This window comes from Diplotaxodon limnothrissa, linkage group LG18 (assembly GCF_057381915.1).
Source record: "Diplotaxodon limnothrissa isolate DT_005_m linkage group LG18, D_limnothrissa_male_GT1.1, whole genome shotgun sequence".
In the NCBI taxonomy this organism is placed as follows: Eukaryota; Metazoa; Chordata; class Actinopteri; order Cichliformes; family Cichlidae; genus Diplotaxodon; species Diplotaxodon limnothrissa.
This window is the reverse complement of record NC_140613.1, coordinates 3,352,287-3,376,083: the sequence shown is the minus strand read 5'-3', so window position 1 is coordinate 3,376,083 and position 23,797 is coordinate 3,352,287. Positions and strand designations below refer to the sequence as shown.

Here is a 23,797-nt window from a genome sequence, read left to right as displayed (position 1 = left end):
GTGATACTGTCAAAGGAGGTAACACCTCAAATCCGATGAAACACCTGGCGACGCATAGCGTTTTTTTTAAAAGCCGAGAAATGCGCCGTATTTGATAGCTTGCTGCGAGACCTCATACCGAGCGCATCTACTGCGGGTGTGGTGCCTGTTATCGGACCCGGAGTTAGCAACATCCCCCAAAAACCCGAAGAGGAGAGTCCTGGCCCCTAGCCCTGCCAGTGTAGCAGAAATGATGAGGATGATGATGCAGCAGCAGCCGTTCTTCTCTGCGTGAGTAGCTTAATGTTGTTCGTGTGTAATTTACGTTGAGTAGGCTAACCACGTTATTACATTAATGCATGTAAGGTGAACTAGCAAACATCATCATAGCTACATGCGGCTGTCTTCTTGTGTGATGGCAGATACTCCCTTCACCCTGGACAAAAAGGCTAAAATGACCAAAGAAAAAGTGGAAAACAGTTAAACATGAGAGGTTTAGGACAAAGTTTGTGTTTTTTCCATTGTTTAAGCACTGCTTCCAGCCAAGAGTGATACCATATATGCCCCATAGCTGCAGAAAAGGCTAACATTGTTATCTTTTTACAAAAAAAACAGCTGAACATGAGAGGTTTTTGGACCAATTTTGTGTTCTCCATTCTTTAAGCACCGGTTTGAGCACCGTTTAAGCACCGGCACCATTTCAAAAGTACCGGTTTGGCACCGGTATCGGATAAAACCTAAACGATACCCATCCCTACACTTGACCCACATGCAAAAAATGCAAATTAAGGACGTCTTAAATTATTTTACAAGAATTACACTCTTCCCTACTTTAAATAGTCCCCTCATCTTGTTTGAACAGTACATGTGTAATTACTTTTGCTGCTTTCTAAGTTGATGGAAACCCTTGAGTTCAGCGAGCATTGCAGACAGAGCAATGAGACAGAAAGACTGTAAAAGCTTTTGCTTCTCAAGTCATTTTTAAGCAACGCCTGGAAGGTCACTGCACAAGAATGCCACCGGAAAACTGTGCCATTAAAAGCTCAAAAAGCTGCAACTGATGGCCCTGATCCTTCATCAAATATTAAGAGAGGCTGAGTGCAGTGTCTGGTAACAACAAGATTGTCTGAGATCAACCGCATGAAACCACCGAGGAGGGTGAAAGGGAGGCGAGGGGTGGCTGGGGGAAGGCTGGAGTCAGTGATTCGTCCCTCTGTGCCCGCCTGCCCCACACCCCTCCTCCCTCCAAAATATTTTTCAGCGAGCTGAGTCAGTCTGAAGACGCCTGACTGCACACGGAGGAAATGTCTGCAAAAGCAAAAGAAAGAGGAAAGCTACAGATGACAGCAACACTTATGAGGTCACTATGACTCCACATAGCAGAAATTGTGTCTGGATCAACATGGCTGCCCATCACTGTCAATCTCTTCGGGGGTTCGGAGAAGCAAAGGTTCTGCCCAGAAGTTCAGCCTGTGGGAATCTACTGTATTAAAAGCTACGAGGGTAAAGGGCCTCTGCATAACATCACTGTTATTAATGACACGAGGCCCTGAACCGCAGCGTTGCTGTCATACAGTGCAAGCTACCGTCAGTCGAAACAGTGATGAGACTCTCCTGTACTGTTATCCTGCAAGATTATACTGTATGTACTATACTGTGAGCCACGTATCTTGTACTGCAGCTGGGAAAACGGTGTGTATACTGGATAGTCTGTGTCAGGGAGCAAGTCATTTGTTGATGTTCATCATTAATGAGCTCAGATCCTCAGATAACATTATCGGGTGTTTCTAAATGTTAAAACTGGGAGCAGCGATGTGTTGAGGCATCTGGGGGCTCGCAGAAGTCTCACATACTCAAATATTTCATCAAGATCCATAAAAAAGAAGTCATCTTAAAGCAGTGGTTCCCAAACTTTTTTTGCTAGGCCCCCCTATGTTTTACAAGAAAATCCCCCCCCCCACCCCCCCACCCCACCTAACACCCCCCACACAAACACAAACACATCCTCCAACCACACACACCCATGTTTTGTTTTCAAACTCCACTGCGGTTTATTTCACACCTAAACATTCAGTAAACACAAATACAAGTAATCTGCAATAAATTACAGGTAGTAAGAAAAGAAACTACAAACTCTTTTACGCTGCGTCCGCACCTACACGGGTATTTTTGAAAACGCAGCTGTTTCTGTGCGTTTGGACCTTTCGTCCACACGTAAACGGCGTTTCGAATCACCGAAGATTTTTTTAAACCTCCGTTTTTGCGTTTACGTGTGGACGAGGAATACAGAGTTCGTCACGCAACGTCAAAGGTATGTGCCTTTTTTCACGTCAGCTGTCCGCCACGTTATTGTTTACATGAGATGAATTGCAGAATGGCAGATAGAGACAAAATACTGTTAATCTGACTGTCTGCAGTTTTACACGCTTACATATACACACGCAGTTACTGTCCCTCCATTTAGAAAAGCAGAGGCGTCACGGTGTGATTATTTTACATGTAGTTGTTTTTTTTCCTGTGTAATAATATTCAACATTGCTATTAATACATTTTTCAAAAAATCCCTCTGCAAAATGGGTTCAAAAACATAAACAACTGTTGGATACTGTTTGTCCGTGATTTGAACAAATCGTGGCAGGATCAGCCTGATGTTATTGGTATCCCACTGTAACTTTACTGTATAAAGAGCTCACATCTCCAAAATGTCAGGAGTAGTTAGTCATTACAACAAGTGTTTGTGAACTACAAATCAAGAATGTGGGATCCTGTTTGTCCGTGATTTAAACAGCCCAGCGCTGCTCCCGACGAAGGGAAAACCAATTCTGCAGGGAGACCTACCTCAGCACTTGTGCAGGTGAAGATTTGCTTCACCATATTTTCTAGTCTTTGGCTTAGAATGAAGCTGGTTTGGAAACATATTCAGCGATGCTTCATCTCCTGCTTTGCGTTTGTGTGAGCGCCCGTGCTAGCAGTGTCCAAGCCTTGTTTTTTTGGTTTTTTTTTTCCCTTTTCATGCCGCGCCCCCCCTGCAATGGCTCTGCGCCCCCCCTAGGGGGCGGGCCCCACACTTTGGGAAGGTCTGTCTTAAAGTATATTAACAACAAGTTGGGGATGGGCTAATTTTTTAAGGCACAATAGAATTCAGACAGCATTTAAAATGTGAAAAAACTTGTCACATAATACACATTTAAATATGTATTAAATGAGTTCACACATCTGCATTAACATATCCATCACCTTCCTGAAACTTGCCAGGGGGCATTCCTGGCTGTTTTTGGGAAAACAAAGATGGAGGTAACGGATGAAAAGACTCCACAGAATATCTTCCATGTTTTCCAAGTGGAAGAATAACTTTTTATAAACATCTTTTCAAAGGAGCTTTGAAGTAGGGCTGGGTCTCGTCACGGATTTCTATAATCGATTTGATTCGATTTCAGTATCAGTACATATCTATATTTTTATCATGGTAGAAGCAAAACAGCCGAAGTAAGAGGGAATTTATGATGATGTTTATCAAATGTGAAGCGTAGTTTCGATCGTCTTTTGCTGCTGGTTCAGTGAATTTTGGTCAGAGAGTGACGAAACCTGCAGCAACAGAATCTGTGAGCTGTCGGCGTGTCTGTGCACGTGCCGTCGGGTGAACGATCCACGCTTTGTGTTTACATCTTTGTGAGGATCCGTTTACCTGCTCTTTAATCGTTTGCTTTTTTAGCTGTTTGGTGGTTGTTGAAATACTTCTGTCAGCTTTTACCTGAGATTGTGGCATTTCTGGAAAAATACATTTATATTTAAAAATTCAGGATTTAATGATTTGATATCACTTTATTCAAGCTAAAATCGATTTGAATCAGCGAAATCTATATTTTAAACCCACCCCGATTTTTAAGGCAATCCATATTGCTCATTTTGGTACCTTTTTAATATATGAACATTATATATCTTGATATAAATATGTATTGATATATATAATCTGGTCTTCTGTAATGGAAATACAAAGATTTACATTTTTGTTTAAGGACATTTGAGGATGACTTCGCTTGTTATTCATACACCACTTCATGACTTCAGGCTGGACACAGACGGCAGAGCCGATCCTGCTTCTGCTGTCAAAACCTTCCAACGAGCCACCGCTGGCACCAGATGAATAACCACCTCAATCAAGCGCACACAGTAATATACAAAATGACTGCGTGGGGGTAAAACCTGTGATTTATTTCCACGTGCAGACGCAGCTGTGAGAAATTACACTTTTTCCCAAACAGCTTTTATTTGGCGCTTTGTTTTTATGTTGTAGAAAATGGGTTGGCTCAAATCGGCGGATGAGGTCGTGATCAGCCAGTGGCACCGAGATGCAGTCACAGAAAACCTGATCAGCGCTTTCTTACGTAACGCCCAAAATCAAAAATGTAAATGAAAGCAGAGAGAGATGAAGCCAATGTCTTTGAAAAGGGTTGTTAACATTCAAAGCCTTTTGAGTGTTCAAACAGACAAAAAATTCTCCTCTCAGGGATAGAAAATGCATGCACGTTGTCTCGGTATGAAATCCAAACTTCTCTATCTCCTCCGTGCAGCCGGCGCTCTAGGTAAGCTGACTTTGACCTTGAAAGAGGAAGCTGCAGCGAGCGGGAGAACAGCTAATCGGCGGGTACGAAGCTCTCGCTGTGTGTGTGTGAACAGAGAAAATAAGACACAGTGCTATTGACAGTTTTATAACACTCTTAGCTCCATGCAAACTCTTCCCTGACACCCAAACACACACATTATCATTCACATGCATGCTCCTTCACTGGCCAGAACAGGCTAATCTGTTATTTACTGATGCCCCTGTTCATTTAACAGCAAGAAAGAAGACTAAATGACCTCTGCACAAAGGCAGCTGTCAATACAGCCATGATTGGAAAGCCAGAATTGGGTCTGCTTGGAGTCTTTTCAGCGGGGGGGAAAAAAAGCCACGAGTCGATATGAGTATATTGTTTAGACAGTGAGAAGATGGGGCATGACGGTGTGAAGGTTTTAAGGGAAAGGCAGCAGTCAATACCACAGCCTTCGACAGGAGGGACACAAAGGATGTGGGGCCAACAGGGGCCCAACGAGACTCTAAAGAGACCGAGGTGGATCGATGGAAGTTGTTTTGAGTCTGACAGAAAGATTCAGTGGTGAATAGTGACAAAGAAGATGGAGGGATAGGAGCTGGAAGTGGTTCTTAAATGATAAAACACACAGCTGCATTAACCAAACAAAGACAGCACACCATTAGAGGCAGAGAAGTGGACAGCTGCCAACACAATGAACATACTGAAACCAGTGATCTTTCAAGCTTCATGGAAAAAATAACATGGATGTAAGTCCGAGGTCCGCAATCTCGACCAGAAGGAATCACAAGCGCGTTACTTCAGCCATCAAATTCTAGGATTTCTTTAATTTCAGTGAGAAAAAATCTGTGATTCATCAAAGGAAGAACGCAAAACACACAATTCATTTTTTGAATTGAATTGACTCATTTATAGGACATAACTAAAGACTAAGACTACAGATTTGTGGTTGGGTGGGGCACATGGGATTTTCTGGTTTTTAAATATTTTCTTAGGTCAAGCAGTCTCAACTTTGGACATGGCTGGAGACTTTTAAATCCCTCGGTAGCCCCACCCTAAAGACTAGTAATAAATAACTAGTAAAATCATTTGAAAAATTAGCATCATGTTCTATTCACAAGGACTTGAAACTAGCGACTGAAACCATAAACATGTCAGGAAAGTGTTTACTCGAGTCAGAGATCAAGTTACAGGTGGGGTCATAGATTTCTATACATTATGATTTTTTGCAGGATTTGCCCCCTACTGGTCATTAAAAGAATTCAGTTTATTATATGCAAAGTTTTGTGTCCTCATTTGTCTTTAACATAAATCAGCACGTATCATAAATCCATCCACCAGACTACTTCCTACAGTAAGGATGAGATGCTCTCATAACCACAAGCCACCTCACAAAATGTCCTCAAAAGCCACTGAAATGTTTTTGTACCTATTTAACTTTGTGCTTCTGGCAAGTGTGGTAAATCCTCAGCTTCCTTCATCCAATCTCATTCCCTTATTGTCTCTTCTCTCTGTATAATTGTTGATCTGGATTTTATATTCTGTTCACAACATCCTCGCGCAAACATAATTAATAAGAGCAGATTAGCACCACTTGAGTTCAGGATGTTAAATTTCACAGCGTGTCGAGTCTTCCTAACCCCAGGAGTTCAGTATGAGCCGTCCTAATCCTCCCTCTGCTGCTGCGTCCATCCAGCTGCACCGCCACCACGTCACTGCAGCCGAGTTAAGACGAAACATGTTAGGCGCCGATCTCAGAGGTCAACTAATACAAACTCGCCACGCTAAACTAATCCATCCGGCCCGCTGACTTTCCAGCGAGATAACACTTATAATAATGACACAAGCTAAGACTTATCACAGCATGAGTGGAAGCTAATTAATAAAGTCATTATTGAACTTCAAAAACACTCCTGCATGTCAGTAACTCAGACTTTCATTACACTGAGGCAGAAATCTGAGGGTTGAACAATTTAAAGTCCTGTAAAGAAAACGATTAATTTGTCTTTTGGCGAGATAATATGTGATAAAAACAACGCCTGTTGGCCACAGGCTTGATCACTGAGACACTTAATGAGGCAGTAAAATAAAACCAAAAAGAAGTTTGATCCAGATTACCATCATTTTGTAGCTTGCAACTTTACGCAAAAATTATTTTATAGAGCTACAAAATAACTTCTTGATTATTTTCTTGAGTATTGAGGAGTTTTGGTTTGGTTTATTAAAACCTCTTCATCACCATGTTTTTGCAGTCTTCATGATGTGTGCTGCAGGTCTTTTTGATGTTCTTCAGTTTGTTGTGTTTGTTAGTTTGCTTTGTGCTTGTCTTTCAGTTTCTGTTACAATGTTCCTTTCCTGTCTCCTCTCTGTTCCCTGTGTGTAGTTACGTTTCTGTCAGTGATGTTCCCTTCCTGAGTTCTTCCTATTTTATTTTGGTAGTCTTCTATCTCGTGGACATGGTATTTACTTTCGCCCGTCTCCTTTCCCTGATTGGTCCCAGCTGTGTTCCCTGGTGTTTTTACCTCCCTAATCACCTTGTGTGTCTTGATAACGCTTGTTTCCCATAGTTCCTGTTTCCTGTGCGCACCGCTCCCAGCATCTCTCTATGATGTTTATTCCTGGACTTTGTTTTTGCTACTTAGTGAAGGTGAAGTAACCATGGTAACTTCGCCTTCAATAAAAAGGTTGTTTTTAGTTGATACCATCTTGCCCGTGAGTCTGCATTTTGAATGATCTCCTGATTCACTAATCTGACAACATGTCTTCAAATATTGTGAAACCCAAACAAATTTAGCTTAATGATAAAAGAAACGTAAAAAAGTATCAAACATTTGACTCTCATTATAAATTGTGGCAAAACAATTGCTACATTATCTTTTATTAACTTTTGACTAAATAACTGATTGACAGTCACTGTCGCTCTGTTTTGTGTTTCGGTGGTTAGGGAGTGAAAGCTGGAGCGATGTGTTTGCATATATATACAAAAAGATCCTATAAAATCATTTAAATGATAAGTTCAGTGACTCGATGATGGCAGCTGAATGATGAGGACATGCACCGCTGCACCCACCCAGTCTTCTAACAGGGAAATGAAAGACTAAACTTTCAAAATAAGAGCACAGGGACTATTCACTTGTAATTTACTGACCTTAGTGTAACACTCAGCTGAATCTAAAATAAAGCTAGTGCTAAATCTGTGCAGTTTTTTCTTACTACCGCTCAGTATGTCTGATATACCTCTAACTCATGGTTTCTTAGAAATCCCAAGAAGCTGTTTTTCTTATAAGCAGTGGATCAAGCTAAAAACATAATGTGATAAACATGTTATAGTATTGCTCCAGAGTTACTGAAGGGGGATAAGTGATTAGTGCAACCATGACCTATTGACAGAAGTGAATGGAAAAGCTTTCATGGCCTGCTGAGTCTATGAAATATCAGAGGTTTTATTGAAAAGTCATTAAACTGTAATCAATTACTGCAAAGCATAGCATCAGCCTCTGAATCCAGCTTACAGCAGCCTCTTTAAAACTATCGACCTCCGACACAGAAAAAGCTCGCTGGTTCGGTGGCAGCGAGCAGAGCGACAGCTGAACCGCGCCGGGTGGGGGAGCTGGGAAATGCACCCTGAGCTACACAACAACAGCCAGTCAGTGCAGCCTACAGCCAGCTGCACAGCTTTAGTCAGCTACACAGCCACACAGAGGCACGAGCATTCAGCAGCTCACGAGATCGAGCCTGTGACGGCTGGTGGTTCAATCCCTGGCAATAAGTACCAGGCCATTTACACCAGTGGGAAGATAAGGCCTCACACGAGATCACATGAATCTCACTGAGCATGCTCAGAGAGCTTTAATGCTGCAGCACTTAGAATTCCCAAAAAGTCTGTGAGCTACTATAAGTGACAAATTTAAGAAAACGAAATCTTTGACCCTTCAGTGAGGCTCTGTTACGCTGTGGGTTGGGTCCACTACAGTCACTGCAACATCAGTACAGTCATGTTCTGAGTGCCAGCCTGTATCCTAACACCTTCTTTAGGGGACTGTGGACCCATGCAAAGCTGGACGGTGAAACCTTCAACAGTGATAAAAAACATGATCAACATAAAGTCAATGGAGCTCATTTCATCCACGTTTTGACAGACAACACAAAAGGCCAATGATAATGAGAACAGCGCCGTGCTGAACCAATCGTGTGGTTGGAATAAAATCTCAGGAGTAAAAGAAAAAAACCTTATGCCTGAAAAAAAATTGTGATTTTATTTATACGGTTATATTTATCGATATCGACTGATACTAAAAACATTATTGCAATAAGAGTTTTTTCCCTATCGACCAGCCGTAGGTTCATCCGTCCAGTAGAATTCCAGAGACGCATGCAGACCATACGCTGCATCCAGCGACTGGACTTTTTAAACATCTGGCTGTTATTCTCCTACTGTTGCCTTTGAACAAACCAAATAAAGATGACCTTGTTTTATTTCAGTGTCTCTAATGCATTTGCAGTCATTTATGACTACATTTATACTACATTTGTTTTTAAAACCATTTTCACACATGCACCCAAAATCTGCCAAACATTACCGAAAGGGGTGGATGTCTGGCTAGTCTTTAACCCGCCAGCTCTATAGCACAAAGCCTGTGAGATACTAGATTGCACCAGTATGGGAATGGTAAAGCTAATATTCCAGTGCATCAGAGCATTTGCTGCTATCGAGTGGGTGACATGTAAGCAGGTAGCTCCCTCACCTAAACCAGTATTTCCAGTAATTCCTGGGGTAATGTCACTCTTTCCAGGATGCATATCTATGTCAAATCCGAACAATAATCCCTTCTAAGTTGGGCAAAGCCTCACCTATGATCAAATATACATGCAAGTCTCTGTTTATAATTTAGATGTATTCTGCTAACAAACGGTCAAAGAAGCTCACCGAAGAATTACCCGAGAAAGATAATTCAACGAGCTCTAAAGCATTCAAACACTGAATGGTATCATCACCATAAAATGCCAAAGATTCAAAGCATTTAAGTTAAAGTCAAATCTAAAACTGTGAAAATTACACACACATATATATATATACCTGTCCAAGCTAAGGAGTCCAAACCACACATACACAGTTAGTGAATTCATAATGATGGACAAAAGCAGGTCCGCACCATCGGCAACAAAAAGCCAATTTAATGATCGACTAACTGTTTAGCTCAGTTTTTATTATACAAGAGAACAAAATGTGAAATTAAAAAGAGCTCAAGCAACAACAAAAATACGTAATGATGCTTATAAAGCCTGAAATACCCGAATCTGACAAAGAAGATAAAAAACAGTTTAACATTAATCCTCTTTCCAATACTGAGAACTGCTGAGCTGAGAGCTAACAAACTGTGCCACATTGTACTTTAAAGTGCAAATCATCACCTTATTTCAAATATAGTGGTTTCCCTTCGACTGCTGAACACAGAAAAACTTTAAGAAGCTGCAGAGTTTGTGTACGATACGTCCTTGACAGCTGAATGTGCCTAACAGCACGATAGTCATCGATAGTAACAAATCCAGCTGCAGTCAGTGAAGCAGCACTTCTGCTGATTGCTGATGTTCTGACCTGAGTTTTTACTCTTTTCTGTGGTAGCTTTGAGTTATAGCAGAAAACTTGACCTCTGACCTTGAGGTTGAGGTCACTTAGTTTCAAACTTGTCCGAGATGTTTAGTAGTTGAACCTGGGATATCAATTTGAAGCTCCTATGTCGCCTCATTCTCGAGTTATCTCATTGACAAACTTGGCTTTCCACGCCACCCGCTCATCAGCTCACCAGCAGAGTAACAACAATACCCCAGCAGCCTTTTTCAGCCGATGGGTAACAAATATGACTCCTCAGCCGAAGTCATAAAAGGTAACAATAAGCCTACAGGCTACAGATTTGATGACTTTCTTTCCAGCATCACAGCTCAAGCTGAAATAAACTGTGAGTGAAGCTTTCAGAGCCCCCTCCCCCCGCGGCTTATAACAAGACAATATTGTGATTTTTAGCAAAAAATTACTGGAAAAACTGTTTTATCCTAATCATCTTGTTTTCATTATCGGAAGCCAAAATCTTAATTAAAATTAAAATCCAATTAATCTCCCTGCCCTACTGCAGGGGGTATGTTCAGTTTTCATCTCTGAGTCAGACTCCATAAACTGTCTAAGCAAGTTTTACTGGGAGCTGCAGGGAGTCCCATGTTTCCCCAAATCTTTCCAACAGAGGTGAAGACAGAAAAGTGAGCACAGAGCCACAGTGGACACATTATAAATTAACCTGAATTATCCTTCCAGACCAGAGACACGCTGTGTGTATGCGCTTTGATCTGTAGCTTTGGGCTTCATGTTGTGTGTTTGTTTCTGCATAACCCTAAAATAATGCATTTCAAGACCAAGTATAAGAGCTCTTCATCGAGTTGCCCGTCACATGTTCGTCTACGCTCCTTTCAAGTATTACAAGTCACTCTGGGAAATCTGCCAGACATGAAAGAGCTGACGGCTGATTTATAAAATATATTTCGTAGCTAATTGCTGATGTGAGGAGCTAATTCTGAAATGAGATGTGCACAGCACTCGAGAGCATTTCACACTCATCTTAAAAGAAATACGTCAAGTCAAAAGAAAACACATCTGAGAGGCTGTGTGACGTTTTCATCAGACCGAAGACTCATAATCACAGGCAGTTAAACTCACTGAATAATCCACCTCAGGTGAGAGCGTCTACCAGCGCGCACACACAACCATCTGCAGCATCTCTGTTTTTGCTTCTTTGATGTTTGTTGTTGCTCCTCACTACACACTTCGAGAAAACACACATTTTTTTTACAAAGGAACCTATTGTGATAACAATATAACACATTGATAACACATTGCATGAAATTTCCAAAAGCTATGCATCTTTCAGACTTTTAAACAGCTGATTCCTAAAATAAAGCTTTATTATGATGGCCAGATTAGTCAAACCAATGCTATAAAAACAAAAATCATATTATTTGCAGTATAGCAACATGACTCCTGGACTGACACAAAGGTTTCTAAGAACAACAAGTATGTAAATTATGCCGTTCTTACTTTATGACAGTTCTCCATAAAAATGATTCCCATTTACAAATCCAAAGCGAGAGACTTTAAGCTCTGCGTTCTGCTTTTCCTGGTTTTCTGTCATATATAAACTGTTCCAATGATGGATATTAAACCAAGTTTCAAATAACGAGGAAACTGAATCAAAGTGAGCAAAAAAGCAGCTCAGGATTCAGACTTTTTTTTTACTCTTGCCTCGGTATGATGTCATACTGAATGGATGTCCCTAATATGATGGGAGCCAATCAGAAATGTTGATCTAGCGGGAGGGTGACGTCCACGAATGGACAAAATGGGCCTAGAAACGAGCAGAGCAGGTCGTCTGTAAACCGAAACCAACAGTTCAGGGACGTCTGCAGGATGTGGAAGAAAACCTCTGACCAACCCAACAATTTATCTCAGCGCTCACACGACAATCCTCAGACTCTGTTAGCACCAAACAAACCACGTTGTCAGAATTCAACTGATGAATAACAACGCTGACTTGAACTTTCACTCGTGACAGCAAACAGGAAGAAAACAAAGCACAAATGGACGGCATTTAAAAGCTTTTTTTTACTGAACACACAAAGTGCTGCAATACAAACCACATTCACTTCTTCACACTGCATTTATTATAGTAGAAATACACCACATTATCGTAGAGAGGCACCAGTGATGTTAGGGCCAGTTTCTGAATGAAATCATTGGCTTTCTGATTAATGGAAAACACTCTCGATACCTCCTGAGCTTTTCAACGAGATAAAAGAAAAAAGGGAGTCAAATATTTTAGTGTGCAAACCATGCAGTGAAAGGTTTAACTTGCAATTATATCATTTCAGCACATTACTGTGGATTACTGCAGGGTTAGCACTTGGTCGCCAGTACCAGGACACACTCACTGACTGCTTTGCATCAATTCATAAAATCCCTAAACTTAAAAAAGAAAGTTATCCCTTTGCCTGCATAAATCTCAAAATAACAATTTAATCCTGCCAAAGAGGTTCAAGAAGCTTCAGTGGTTCAGATTATCTGTCTGACTGTTTGTTAGCAGGATTACCAAACGTTATGGGCAGATTTCTGTACATTTTTCACCAAAATTATGATTGATTTCATTTGGGAGTCAAACTGGATGTGGAGCCTGGACATTTTGGAACGATTCTTTACTGCAGCAACATGGACCCAGCTTTGAGATTTGAAGGTTTTTGACTGTATAGGTCACAACAAACAAATAAGCAACTGATTTGAAATTTCCAAAAGCAGAACAGGAGGCAGGCTCCGCTCCTGCGGAAGCAGCTTCCTGTTTGGGTTCAGAAGACACCCTGTCTACTTTTAAGATCCAAACTTTTAATTAAATTCAATTAAATTGGTTCAACTTTACATACATATTTTCAACAACATTCGCCTCAAGATACTTTATATTGTAAGATAAAGACCCTGCAAAGTTAGAAAGAAAATCCCAACAATCAGTCAGCCCCCTATGAGCAAGCAGTTGGGAAAAAGTGGGAAAAAATAATTCCCTTTTAAGAGGAAGGAACCTCCGACAGAACAGAGGCACCTATTTTTACCTGCCTATGATTAATAGTTCTGTTTATTGTTTGTCGTTTCTTCATCAACCCCCTACATGTAACAGCAAATAGCTAAAACAGAGTTCTTCCTCCCCAGTGTCGATGCTCATATTGTTAGTGTTGTCTGTCTTAGATTGTAGAGTCTTTACCTTATAAACACAAACACAAACTGAACTGAAATAGAATTTAAGTTTCAGTCTGTAAACCGAGAGCCGTGTAAAGCAAAGATTCCACAAAACGAGCTGAGAAATCAAATAGTTGAGCTGTAACATCTCCCTCCTCGAGGGAAAGTTCAACGACAGGCCACTAATGGATTACAGCAACATGCCGCTCACTCTCTCGCCATCAATCAGATACTAAGTAGCAACAAAACTGCTCAGAATCGTGTTCTGCTTCATTAGCTTGCGTTGTTTACTTCCACATCTGATGATCAGCTCTTCAGTCGATGTTGACAGACTGCTGCGGTTATTTGAAGCTTTCTGAGAGCTCTGTGTTCATTTCTTGGTGCTTTCAGGGACTCAGACATATATGATGATGGTGCCATAAGACAGTCTGACAATCAAAGGCAAGCACATTTAGAAATATCACCCTCTCGGCTGTTCACCTGCACACTTCCATATGAAGCATCTGACTCTAAAAGACCTCCTGGAATTTGATGCATTTTTACCAAAAAAGATTAAAGTTATTGTTTTCACCCGCAGGGGGCGCTAAACCTATGTGGAGCTCAGCTGCATTTCAGGCCCTCCTTTGTGTGTGTGTCTGTGTGTGTGTCTGTATGTGTTGGACAGCTCCTGGTGCTGAAACCTGCAGCACTCTGAGGCAGTCACACCAGGCTGCTGTCACAAACTGACGCATTTCATTATTAAAACACGAAAAAATCAAACCACCTGAGCCAGAGTCGGGGAAGCACAGACACAAAACATCTCAGGTAAATTCACACCTGGTCGTGGAGTCTACGACTGTAATTGTGCGCTCTAAAAGACGGGAAAACACACGTGCCAGCTGCACATAAACTGACTGTAGGTTTGGAAAGTGAAACATCATCACACAGCTGAGAGTTCCGGTAAATATCAGCGCTCCGTAAAAAGATAAAGTTTCAGGGAGGAGAAAGAGGAAGATAAAGCAGCTGCTTCGGGTAAACGAAAGAAGACAGAGCAGAGGAATGGAGGAGACGTGAAAGCAGGGTATGTCGAAGGCTCACCTGGTTGCTGGAGAGCTGCACATTCTTGGAGATGAGCAGCTGGACCAGGATGTGAAGCCCCGAAGTGAACAGGCCGGCCAGGATGGCCCAGGTGAGCGGCAGCGGCAGCATGCTGTAGGTGGCGAACAGAGTGAAGAGAACGTACCCCACCCCGTCGCCCAGCAGCCCGTAGCCCAGCCCTGCCGCCAGGATCTGCGTGGCCATTGCCACCCAGGTGACCACGCCGCTGTACTGCAGGTAGCTGTGCGACGTGGTGTCCTTTCGCACCACCACTAAGGCACAAATAACAACTTCGATGCCCGTGAAGAAGCCCAGGAGCGTCCCCTTGATGGGGTCCATGGGGATGGAGGCCAGGGTGAGGTGCAGCACCAGCAGGGTGAGCTTGGTCACCACGTCCAGGATGTTCATCACCACCACCGACTTGCGCCTTTGGCCCAGGAAGTAGCGCTGGTACAGCCGCTCCAGGTCGCGGGACTTGAAGGAGTTGCGCAGCGTGGGGAAGATCACGCCCCGATACGTGTAGCCCCAGTTCAGGAAGAAGTCTGAGTTGCTCGGCGCGCAGTCGATCTGCAGGAAGCCCAGGTCGCTGCTGGCGCGCTCCGGGAACACTTTGGTCCCGCCGTTGTTGTGCCGGTCTCCCACCGACGTCCGCCCTGCCGACTGCTTCCGCGCCCCTTGGCTCGGGTCGTAGGGCTCGTCCGGCCCGATGCCCTTCACCCCTCCCCCGCCCTGCTCGTGGATGAAGCGCTGCTCGGTGATGTGCCGCACCGCGTTCTGCCACAGCAGCCGTTTGGGTCGCGCGCTGCCGCTGCTGTTGCTGTTGTTGCTGCTGCTCGGGGTCTTGTTGATGGTGTACAGCTCCTCGCTCGCGCTGGAGCATCGGACCTCTGACAGCTCCATGGCAGCTGCCACCGCGCGCGCTGGTCCCGTTTGTCTGTGTGTGTCTTCGCCGCACTGATTACAGGCTCGTAACCCACCCTTCCCGCGCGTTAAGGAGCTCGGCGATTTTGGGGGAGACAACGTCCTCTCGTGCGCACTGAACTGGGGGCGCGTGCTTCTCTCTTGGGTTGGAGGTCATTGTCGCGCGAACGATTCCAAAAACGAAAAAGACCCGCACAGAAATCCTACTGGAAAGGAAAAACATCTCCAAGATGAACCGCGCGCATCGTCAGAAGCGTCTCAAAACAACAATAACAACAACAATCACCGGGTGGCGTGTCCAAGCTCGAGCCACCAACCGTCCGCACCATCGGGGTGCCGCGGCAATCCAGGAGCGGGAAAAACGAGGCGGGGACACGAGGAGTGCACGCGGCACAGAGACCAGATTTCCAAATGGCTCGTGCGTCGTTGGCACAGCTCGGTCCGCTTTACCGTGCCATGGCTGTCCTATCTGCGCCTGCAGCACGAATATTCACATTAATTCCAGTCTTCTGTCTTCTACACATGCACACACACACGCGAGTACACAGATCCAGACAGCGGTGAGGTCAGCAACTCAGAGAGGAGCAAAAAAACACGAAAAAACATCCAAAAATCTTGTTCTCTTAGAAACTCGGCGACGACTCAGAAATATCAACTTGTTGTTGCGCGCGAGACTCCAGATTAAAGTCGAGAGCGCGAGCCACTCAACCCTCCTCAGGCCTCCCCATCGAAACGGGGGGGGATGCAACACCTGGCTGTGAGATCTGAGAGAGCCGCCCTCGGTCACAATCCTACCCGCTTCTTTCTGAGAGGACGGCGCGCGAGACGGAGAGCGTCTCCATGGGAAGCGTCCAGTAAATAATGCCTTCTGCCTCCGCGTGCTGTGCGCGCGAGGCTGACAGAGAGCGAAGCCTCCTTCCTCCTCCTCCTCCAGTTCCTCGTCCTCCCGCGAGCCGTCTCTCTCCGCGTGAGACCTCCCGGGTTTGGCTCTTTCTCCTTCTCCTCCTCTTACTCCTCCTACGGTGTTTTTTTTTTTTTTTTTTTTTTTAAAGGGCGTGCAGTAGCACCCGCGTGGAGTTGATTTGCAGAGAGCGGGAGACTGGTCAGCGAGTTGCACCGGGGGGCGAGCGTGTCAGCTACGCTCCAGTTTGACGTCACACCTCCGCGCGCGCGTGTGTGTGCGCTCCCCTTGTCTTAACCGTCCCTATCATCCCACGCTCTTCTCCTCCTTTGTCTTTTTTCCTTTCTCTCCCCTCCATTGTCTGCCCCCCTCCTTTTACTCTCTCTCTTCTCAGCTGCCCAAATTTGGGATTAAACGGTGTCGCTTAAGCATAGCCTACACACTGTTTATGATTTCCCTGGGCTGCTCTGTAGCTTCCTATTATCCTCTGTCATATTTACATACTGCTGCAGTGGAGGAGGCTCGTTTTAGTCCAAGCCTCAACCTCCAGGGCTGTAAAACGAAGCCAGTGCAGAAGTGGACTGCAGTTCCTCTTACGGCCACATGAGGCTGGATCCCAAAGTGAGTCGATCCCCACTGACTCCCATGTTAAAATACCCATTGTTACAGCTAAAGTAACCATATTTACAGCAGGCTACAAAATACACTGTAGCACGTGTAACTAAGTTCACCCTATATAACAACCAAACGGGGCTAGAATCTGTTTAAAACTCACTCATTTGGATTCAGGAGTTAGGAGTATCTTTCGTCACCTCCACTAACTGAAGCCACTGACTGTAGTTTCTTGGGCATTTTTAGTGCAGCTATCTGTCAAATATTACAGCGTGCTGTCTTGATCCATGCTCAATCATCCAGGTAAGGAAATCCCAAAAACATGATTGTTTTCATCTGGCTCAGGAGGTAGAGCAGGTCATCTACTGATCGGAAGGTTGGTGGTTTGATGCCTGGCTCCCCCAGTCTGGATAATAATAATAATAATAATAATAATACATTTTATTTAAATAGCGCCTTTCAAAGCACCCAAGGACACTGTACAACAGATAAAAACTGGAAATATACACAATGATAAAAATAGAAGATAAAAGTTAAAAACATACAGAAATTTAAGAATAGGCAATTTTAAACAGATGAGTTTTGAGGGTGGACTTAAAAAGAGAGAATGAACTAATATTTCTGAGGTCCGGGGGTAGGGAATTCCAAAGTCGAGGGGCAGAGCAGCTAAAGGCCCTCCCTCCCATTGTGATCAGACGAGCAGAGGGAACAGAGAGAGAAAGAGAAGATGAAGATCTGAGGCAGCGGGATGGGAGCTTCATCTGTAATAAGTCAGAGAGGTACGGTGGAGAGAGAGAATGAATAGCCTTGAATGTATACAGAATTATTTTAAAATGGATGCGAAATTTGACCGGGAGCCAGTGAAGTTGCTTCAGGATTGGGGAGATGTGGTGGGTAGAAGAAGTCCTAGTAATAATACGGGCAGCAGAGTTCTGGACACGTTGGAGCTTGTTGATAGATTTTTGTGTAAGGCCAAATAATAATGAGTTGCAGTAGTCAATTCTAGAGATAACAAGATTATGGATGAGAATGGCAGTGGCGTGAGGTGTGAGGAAGGGGCGGAGGCGATTAATGTTACGGAGTTGGAAATATGCTGCACGTGTAATATTATTGATATGTGAGTTAAAGGATAATGTGCTATCGAGAATGACACCCAAGCTTTTCACAGAGGGAGAGATAGGGACCAGCGAGTTATTGATGGTGAGAGAGAAATTGTTAATTCTGGATAGCAGTCGTTTAGTGCCAACCAGAAGAAGTTCCGATTTATTGCTGTTGAGTTTAAGAAAGTTGGAGGAGAACCAAGAATTAAGTTCAGCTAGACAGAGGATGAGGGAGGGTGGAGGAAGAGTAGAGTCAGGTTTGGTAGAGAGATAGAGCTGGGTGTCATCGGCGTAGCAGTGGAACTGAATATTATATGGATGACAAATATCCTTGGGCAAGATACCTGCCCGAACATAAGACGAGGAAAATGGTGGTGCAGAGGCAAGTGATGTTTTAACTGCCATAAATGTCAATATTCTTAATTTATTGTGTTTATGTATTTTATTTATTTCCTTTATTTATTGTTGTTCCTTTTGGGGTAGGAACTAAGTTACATTCTGTGTTGTGCACAGGCCCCTTAAAGTGATGCAAAGGGCAGTCAAGAAAGCATGTGCAAAGAAGCTAAGTCACAAATCCATCTTTGAATGAATAATAATAATAATAATAATAATGGATAGGATTTATATAGCGCTTTTCTAGGCACCCAAAGCGCTTTACAATACCACTATTCATTCACTCACTCTCACATTCACACACTGGTGGAGGCAGCTACAGTTGTAGCCACAGCTGCCCTGGGGCAGACTGACAGAAGCGAGGCTGCCATATCGCGCCATCGGCCCCTCTGGCCAACACCAGTAGGCAAGTAGGGTAAAGTGTCTTGCCCAAGGACACAACGACCAGGACAGAGAGCCGAGGGATCGAACCAGCGACCTTCCGGTTACAGATGCAATTCCCAACCCCCTGAGCCACGGTCGCCCTGCCGTGGCCCCTGAAGAACCGTGGTGTTGTGTATTACCTGGAGGGAATGACAGGCGTAAATAAAAAAAATGAATCTTCAGTGCCCGTTTGCAAACACCAGGATACACAAAGTCCAAGGAACTTCACAGGATGAAACAAACTTGAGTACAAGAAACTTAAGGAAGCCTAAACAGGGAACTCGACAAAGGGAAAGACAAAATAAACTACGTAGCAGGGAGTGATTACACAGTTACACACTGGTGTGAACCAGGCACTGACAAAAGAGCAAGGACACACACAGGAAGTAAAGACAAACAAGGAAAGCAGCCACAAAAATACGCTAGAACCAAATAAGAACCTGGAGCCATGACAAACATGGGCTCTTCTAATCTGGTAATTTACCTCTCCTGCGCTCTGCCTCAGGTCCATAACTCGTCCCATGTTACCTGGCAGACTCACCTGGCCTCCAGCCTCTGCTGAAACCAGACTCCAGTCTGCAATGATCAAACTCCTGTCTGTGCATCATAATAAACCTTTTTAACTAAGTTTCTATCACTGCCACTTGCAGACCTCTCCGTCATACCACATGACCTTCATCAGCAGAGTCTGCATGAGTGAAACTGACAAAGCTTATGAAATAACACAACGAGCCCTAAAATCCCATTAAACTCACCATTCAGCTGTGACTCCTCATCGCTTTCTGATCACTAAAGTACTTTTGATCTTGATGGTGTCTCCTGAACTATGGTCAGAGTTCCTTCAGCTCTACTGAACCTGGCTTCATTTATGAAGCTTGAAATGTTCTTTGAGGATTTACAGTACAATTATCTGACAAATACATGGCTTGCTTGTGTGGTTAATATACCACAACCCTGTGGAAGAAGTCTGTGGATCAGTTTTAGTGAGTGAAATTCCCGCATGTTGTTATTCTGTCACTTACCTGTCACTTGGCAGGTATTTGCAGGTGTTTGTACCTCTACAGTTTGCTAACCAAGCTAGCTATCTTTAGCTAACTACAAATTGGTATCATCAAGGCAAGTTTATTTATATAGCACAATTCAACAGCAAGGTGATTCAAAGTGCTTTACAGAGACATTAAAAACAAAAACAAATAAAAAGCATGATTTAAAATGGAAAAAAAAGAAAGGAACAGTAGATAAAATCAGTAGTTAAAATGTAATAATCTCTGACAAAATAATAAAATGCATGAAAAGAAACAGATGGTTGTGGATCTTGTAGGCTTTAAAACGAGGAGCTCAGACACCAGTAGATGATATTGTGGTGGCTGCGTCCATCTTTTATTTACAGTCAACACTGTATATGCAAATGTGCGCATAATATGACAGCGAAAAGGTTATACTGTAACCTGTAGAGGTGCAGGTCTGTCATTGTGTGGTGATGTGGCTTAGTTTTAGCTTAAATGAAATTTCCGTCATATTTTGACACTGCTTATTATTCAGTGATTCATTTTCCTTGTAGTTATTAAGTAAACAGAATTTACTCGCTCAGATTGTGAACGAGCAGAGACGCAGTATTTAGTGTTTCCTCTGATGTTCGGCTTCATTTATATGCTGCAGCTCGTCTTCGTGAAGACGTGGGAACTGCAGATTTACATTATTAGTCTTGTTTTAATCCCTATCAGTTCTGACGCCTACTTCTGAGGACAAATAAAGGACACGTTGAACAGTGGCCGGCTCTCACTGGCACTCGATATCATTTGGTGAGATTCTGTTTGAGGAAGGATTTCAGTAATTCTCCTTTCCTGGGAAAAAAGAAGCCAGTGTAGAGACAAGGCGGGCGAGGGGAGGGTAAAAATAGACTGAATAGCAATGAGGCAACTTTTCTCCTGCCCTGAGCCATGTGTAGGGTTTGCTTCTCCTCATAAGGACCCCATGCAGCTCCTGGAGGTTTAGCGGGGAGTAATTTCACCCAATCTAATCGCGGTGCGGCGAGCTCCGGCGAGCCTGCTTCTCTCGGATAAGGAAAAGTGGGACAAGATATTCACACACAGCAGGAGACCACGGAGTCTCCAGCGTGCTCGTTTCCCTCCCCAATACTCTGACTACTTTTTGGGCATTTTCACGACGCTATGACTTAATCTGAATTAATCTCACTTTAACAAGCGTCCCCTTGGCAAGACAATGAGTAGCGATGTGTGGAGGATGACTGTCAAAACATCTCTGGGGAGTTCTTTCATAATTAATTTGAAGCTTGTGATTAACATGCGAGGGCCTCCCAGGCTCAGATTAGATTCATTCTCAAGTTATTTTATGGACGTTTTACTTCATATCAGAGCAGATTTGAATGAGCCCCAGATTAAAGATGACTAATATTATCAAGCAGGAGTTTGTGGTGCGTTTATTTGTTTGATGGTTTTCTTCCATGTTTTTTAATGGCTGCACCTTCCTTGTTCATCTCCATGCTTTAACCACTCCCTGTTTATTTTGGTAGTGTTTTGTGTGTTTTGGCTGGTTCTACTTCCTGCCTTTAACCAGTTCCCTGTATTCTGGTTGTTTGCTCCGCACTCATCGCCTCCATCTGTGTCTTACTGCTTGCACATGCATCTCTATCCTAAGCTGTTTGCTAGCTGGTGGAGGTCTCTCCTTTGAAATCTTTTGGTCGTTTTCTCCACTTTTGTTTGCCAGTTTTAGTTTTTCGGCCAAGCATGAAGTGAATTTTAGAGGAGACTAGATGCAAACATAATGGGAGGTAGGTGGGGTGCCAGAAATGAGAAGGCTTCCACCCACAAGTCAAGAGTTTGCATTCCATCAAAGCTCCACTTTCTAGTTTTACTTTGGTTTTTCATTTTTGGTTGTAGAATATTCCGAGTTTGTCCCCCAAATTCTCTAACAGCCCCTGACCGAGGGAAACTGTAGGGAAACATAGAAAAGGGGGGAAAGAGCCCAGAGTCACAAATCAGTGTGATGGTTTTTTGTCTTTTGAAAATTGATCTCTGAAATCCTGACAACCAAGGGACAAAAAGAAAACCTCAAACGGGGTTTAGTATAGACCAGTGATGGGACCTCAGAGGGTTAATGAACCATATATTTGCTATTTGTAGAGTCTTTTTATTATATTCTCTGCTTGAATATGGACCATCAGTAAAAGCATAAACATAATAAAAATGCTCCATGTAAACAGCTGACTCATAAAATTTCAGGGATTAAGTCTGATTAAATCCTGGCTGCGCTCTTACCGGCGACGCCGTCCGTGTTTTTGTAGATGTGCTTTGGAATGCAGTTTTGTTTGTTTCTCAAAAAGGCGACTTTCAATTTGCTCTTCAGAAAATGAGTTTATTAATACAAAGTCACAAAAATTAGGAGCAGCTAATCCACCGAAGGAGCGAGCCAAAGCGAGATCGCCATCAGAAGGAGAGAGTGTGTGCACGTAGCTGCAGAGCGTGACCTCTGAACCCTGACACTGCAGCCTGATCGTGCTTCGAGAGCTCCTCGTTCACAGAGCAACATTTTTAAATCGGATGCGAAGTGTTGGTGTGGCTGTAACTGATTATTCAGTGCTCATTTACAAACACTGCAGACATTTCAAATGTCAAACCTGCCTCCATGTGACTTCCTAATTTCACATTTCACGCTGATCTTGTCAAAGAGAGCCCAAATACAAACAGCGTGCCCCCAATTGAACGATTACTTTTGTATTTGTGAAGTTTTGGACGTGATAATTGTCGGTGTTTCTTCTTTTAAAGGTAATGAATTCGCTTCTTTTGAACGAAATCCCTGAAAACCATTAACTAAAGCATGTTTAATTGCTTTATGTTAATGCGCTGTCATGAAAATCAGGTGCTGATGCGAGTCTAGGCCATTTAAAGCAAAACCCTTCATTTACTTTCCCGCTGCCACATTAGAGCGTGCATACATCACCGCGCGTCCGTCAAAGTGTCACCGTTCCCTCGAAATTAAGCTGTTTGCCATTTCGCCCAGACCCGCTCATTTCAGGGTGTCGACGCCCTGACGGCTCCACAGGGTCACGCGTGACAGCTCATCAATTGCACGGGGCCATAATTTGAGGTTTCAATGATGAGATGACAGGAAGTGAGGGACGCCTCAGCCTCTGATCATATGCGCTCCCATCAAGGGTGGATGTGTCCTTTCCCCGAGACATCAGCTGATGATGTGCCAAGGCTGCACTTCCTGCACCGGCCGAGCCCCGCGGATAGCTCCAGAGCGAAAATAGGTCCTACCTTGAATAATGGAGGAAGACATGGGAAGGTTTTTAGCTCTGCAGGAGTTTTTATTCTCATCATTACAACCTGCCCTGAGCAGAACATCTTTCTTTCTTTCTTGTTGTATTTTGTTTAATTTGAGGTCCAACGTTTTGTCTATGATTCATAAAGGGCTGCAGACATATTTCCAATTAAGGAAGCACTTAGTATAAACACAGCTGGTGGTTAATGTTTGCTTTTAGGCGATGGATGAGCCCGCTGTGAGCACTCCTAACATTTGTACAGTCCAAGTTGAAAAGATAAAAAGATTTGCTCTTTAAGGAAAAATTATGCAAGAGGCAGAGCTAAGTCAAACATCCAATCTAGAGGTCATAAACCGGTGATCGCAGAGCCCAGACAAGATGCAGGGAAAGGAAAAAACAGGCTGCATCCATATTTAAACAAAAAAAGACAAACTGGGAATGCGACAAACCGAGCAGCAGAATCGATGGCTGAAAAATAAGCTAAAAACTGCATGCAGTTCCTCTAACGCCCAAGTTAAAATGTACAACTTATTGCAGACATAAACATATTAACAGCCTACTATAAAAAGACAAAGAAGAAGAAGAAGAAGAAGAAGAAGAAGAAGAAGAGCCCGGGAAAGCAGAGAAAGTGGGTAAACTGCTCGAGTACAGTTTAACACAGTCTGATAACTGAGGAGCTCACAGGTGTCGTTACACAAGGACTGATGAGCTGGTTATGAACAGGTGGAGAAGAAAGAAAAGAAGCAAAAC

At 43.4% G+C, this 23,797-nt stretch overlaps 1 protein-coding gene across 1 annotated transcript in view; it reads right to left on the bottom strand.

Annotated features, from left to right (window-relative positions):
- adcy8 (adenylate cyclase 8 (brain)) overlaps positions 1-15,312 on the bottom strand; it is a 132,277-nt gene extending 116,965 nt beyond the window's left edge. The window contains exon 1 of the mRNA XM_085378882.1: positions 14,413-15,312. Within this exon, the coding sequence (XP_085235008.1) occupies positions 14,413-15,312 (900 nt within the window). The remainder of the gene's footprint in view (positions 1-14,412) is intronic.
- Positions 15,313-23,797: the final 8,485 nt, after the last annotated feature.